Source organism: Triticum dicoccoides, chromosome 1B (assembly GCF_002162155.2).
Source record: "Triticum dicoccoides isolate Atlit2015 ecotype Zavitan chromosome 1B, WEW_v2.0, whole genome shotgun sequence".
NCBI lineage: Eukaryota > Viridiplantae > Streptophyta > Magnoliopsida > Poales > Poaceae > Triticum > Triticum dicoccoides.
In genome coordinates this window covers 608,530,644-608,534,515 of record NC_041381.1, presented here as the reverse complement: position 1 = coordinate 608,534,515, position 3,872 = coordinate 608,530,644, and the positions used below count along the sequence as shown (strand labels likewise).

The 3,872-nt window shown below is 44.1% G+C and overlaps 1 protein-coding gene across 1 annotated transcript; it reads right to left on the bottom strand.

The window, feature by feature from the left end:
* Window positions 1-442: 442 nt before the first annotated feature.
* Window positions 443-1,247, bottom strand: LOC119349074 (histone H2A.1-like). Its single transcript, XM_037617080.1, has 2 exons — window positions 984-1,247; window positions 443-894 (listed from the first exon to the last, which is right to left on the bottom strand). Exons 1-2 carry the CDS (start codon window positions 1,158-1,160, stop codon window positions 628-630), a joined length of 444 nt encoding a protein of 147 aa, XP_037472977.1. The 5' UTR covers window positions 1,161-1,247; the 3' UTR covers window positions 443-627.
* Between the last annotated feature and the right edge of the window lie 2,625 nt (window positions 1,248-3,872).

Genomic DNA, 3,872 nt, shown 5'->3' with positions numbered 1-3,872 from the left:
ACCTGTTATTTTCTCCAGTGGTAACTTTGTAAAAAATACAAACTTTGTTTTCTGAAAAAAATTATTTTTTGTATTGATACATGAAGGGCAGCATCGACTTGATTATTTATTATCCAGCAATTTTTGCCCTCTTGTGTGACAAGCATTCTTCTACAGTAGCATCTTGATTTCTCAGTCCAAAAGTAATTCTGGTATCTCATTTGCCTAATTGTTTCTCAGGTCTGTTAGGTACATCTGACTATCCAAAGTTTAGTTCGGTTGTCATGAAAGATTTTGTCATTTGCCTTGCCATGTTTTGTCTGAAAGCAATTTAGGAGTATCTAATTTAGTATACTGTCATAGGTTTAAACGGACAGAAGGTAAAATTTATAAGATGGATTGTCTCTGAAGCAAAGGCAGGTAACCAAACATACACAAGATGGATTGCAGCCATGGATACACAAGAGAGAAGATGATTGAAAGGATTGCATCTTTAGCCATTCCGGACATAAATCAGAGATAAGAATACAGCCCCTACTGGCTTGCTCATCGAACTGATGAAACAGCCACTACAGACTAGGCAATTACACACAGGACCCAACCAGCCAAAACACCTCGTCCTGTCACGATAGTAGTCTATGGGGGCGGCTACTCCTTGGTGGCGGCGGTCTTCTTCTTGGGGGACTTGGTGGAGATCTTCTTCTTGGGCGACTTGGCCTCCTTCTCGGCGGCGGCGGGGGACTTCTTGGGGAGCAGCACGGAGTTGATGTTGGGGATCACGCCGCCGTGGGCGATGGTGACGCCGGCGAGCAGCCTGCCGAGCTCCTGGTCGTTGCGGACGGCGAGCAGCAGGTGGCGCGGGATGATGCGGGTCTTCTTGTTGTCCTTGGCCGCGTTGCCGGCAAGCTCCAACACCTGCGATTCAGCCAAGAACCAGATCAGACCGTCGAACAGGGCAAGAACAGAGTAACAGAGGCTCGAGGAGGGGAGAGATCGGCGCATACCTCAGCGGCGAGGTACTCGAGGACGGCGGCGAGGTAGACGGGGGCGCCGGAGCCGACGCGCTGCGCGTAGCGGCCCTTCTTGAGGTAGCGCCCGATGCGGCCGACGGGGAACTGAAGCCCGGCCTTGACGGAGCGGGTCACCGCCTTCTTCCTGTCTCCGCCCTTCCTTCCGGCCATCTTGCTTGCTGCTTCTCCGGCGAGCTGGAAACTACTCGAGATGCGTGGGCGGCGGTGCGGGATCGGAATGCGCGCTGCTCTGTGTTTGTGGATTGGTACGCCAGCGAGGCCGCGGCTTTTATTGGGAGGTGCAAGCTTCAGCGGGACGGCGGCAGGGGGGAGCGATCCGCGTGACGCAGTGTGCCAGCCGTTGGATCTGCGGGGAGTGGGCGGTGGGGATTTGTTTCGGGGGTGGCGATCCGTGGGACGGTAGGATCGGCCAATCAGAGCGCGGGGATTTGCATCACGAAGGGATTTTGCTTCAATTAACACCTGGTTTTCTTTTTGTGCATCATTTAGGCTTTTCCCTCACTTTATCTTGCACCTAACTGGTTTTTCACTTAGATATATCTATTTATGGATGTATGTATATCGTTGTTTTACTATTATTTAAGTTTCTGTTGAATGCATGTACAAAGCCCTCAAACTGGATAAAGAGGGTACGGAATAATGTTAACTAGAGGTCCAGGATCACAATCTAAAGTAAGACTTGCTACCGAAGGAACATGACAAAAATTGTTTTGATGTATCTTTACCTTCGGTACAACCTTTTAGATATGAGGTGGTGTCTCGGTCTAGATATACTTCTTTATTAACCACTGATATAGGTGTAGCGAGTCCATTTACAATATAGACATGCGGTGAGTCCCATATTGTTTAACTTGATACTCGTCTTATACTTAGTTGAAAGTGATTCTCCCTTCTCTTTGGCCTTCCGCTTGAAATAAGCTTCCCTCTGGTTAGTGGGTAGAGTGGTTTTCTTCATAATTGCCTCTACCATGTGAATTGCTTTATATTCCCTAGTATGCTTTACAAACCCTTCATCTGGTAATGCCAAAAACTTGAAATAATCTTTTAAGATGTGGAAAGAGGGGTCATTTCCAATATTAAACTCATGACAAAGATTTTTCATCTCCTTCGGTCAAAAGAAGAATTTAATACTATCATAACTAGGATAAATCTTTGTCTTCTCTTTTGAACATAGGTACCAACTCTCGGTGTTGTGCCGAATTTTGCAAAGCAAACACCATGCCTGTGAAACCTAAGTTCCCATAAAAAAACCTTGAGAACCAATATCTAGCGCATGTTTACTTTGTGAGTCAAGTCCACCATAAAAGAAGTTCAAAGTCAAATAATCAGGATATTAATGTTCAGGGCATTCAAAGAGTATAGGTTGATACCTTATATAAGCATCTACCGTTTTTTCACCTGGCCATTGTCCAAAGCTACCAATCTTCCTTCTTATCTTATATAATTTTCTTTGAGGATAGTAACAAGCATAGAACACAGATGATAACTTTTTCCAATTACTCAAGGTACTTGCAAGTTGTTGTAATAGCCAATCGGTAGCTTCCTTTTCAAGACTATAAGGAAACCAAATTGTTTTTGTCTCTTCATTAGTTAGATTTCGCAACTGAAAGGTACCACATGCAAATTCAAATTCTTTAATATGTTTATAAGGACTTTTAGTTCCACCACCACGGAATGTGTTCTTTTTCAACATCTCAAGTAACTGAGGATTTATCTCAAATATTTTACCAGATAGGTCAGGACCGACAGATATGAAGTTTCACTCCTCGAACTGGTCCGGCTACTAGTTGCACACCTACCTGGTAAATTTGTTCTTGAAAAACCATGGTTGATTGCAACCTACAAAAATGTTAGAACATAAAATAATTCAAGACTTAAGACAAAGCCCAAAAGCACTCATCTCCTGGCAATGGCGCCCGGGAAAGCTTGATAGCCTGCAAGTGCACAAGGTTTAGTTGTAGCCTTTTCGAAGTAAGAGTATCGATCCCACATGGAGCATAGGAATTTGACTTTTGCTTGTCATGGTGAATTATGGATTTGTACCCGCGGATAATTCTATACTCCAAACAAAGTGAGGGCGGAATTAAATTGTGATTGAAATGCGAAGCAAACTTTTAAAGTGAGTAACATGAAAGTAATAAGAAAACGATAACTTGAGTAATTGGTGGAATAGAGGAGGAGTAAGGAGTTCTCAAGGAGTTCAGAATCCCCATTGGTATGTTTCTAGGGCGGCCTATGCATGTGCATAGTATGGTATAGATACTTGAGCCATTCTTGACGATTATGCTGGGCAGAATCGGGTACAGGAACACACACATTCTACTCGAAGTAGACTTCATGACACACATGCCACCACCATAGTCCCCCCTATAGGGGTACAACCATGATAATTAAGGGTTTAACCCCATGGACATGGCCTCTCTAGGGTTCTTTGTAGTTCCATGTCAATTGCAAAGGTTAGGAGTAAAGGCTTTTACTATCACCTTGAATTGCCTTCACATCCTACCACTTTACAACGATGGTGATATACTTCATGGCCATAAGGCAATAATGTTTAGTGGGGTCCCTTCATGACATTCACGAAGTTATTAAACTAAGCATTCAATAGAGGATCTCATGTCCAAAATAATGATTCAAGTCCTATACATACCAAGGTTCATCCATATCCCAAGAACTACGGGTCTACTAACACATGAAGACATCAATCATCATGATGGGGTGATGGCAAACATGAGTGAATGACACAAGTAACACAGAAGATGACCCACTAGGGTTCTTGATGTTACAATGATAAGGATGCGGATGACGGTGACGGTGGAGATGATGTTCTAGACCCCTTGTGCTTGGTGATGAAGATGGCCT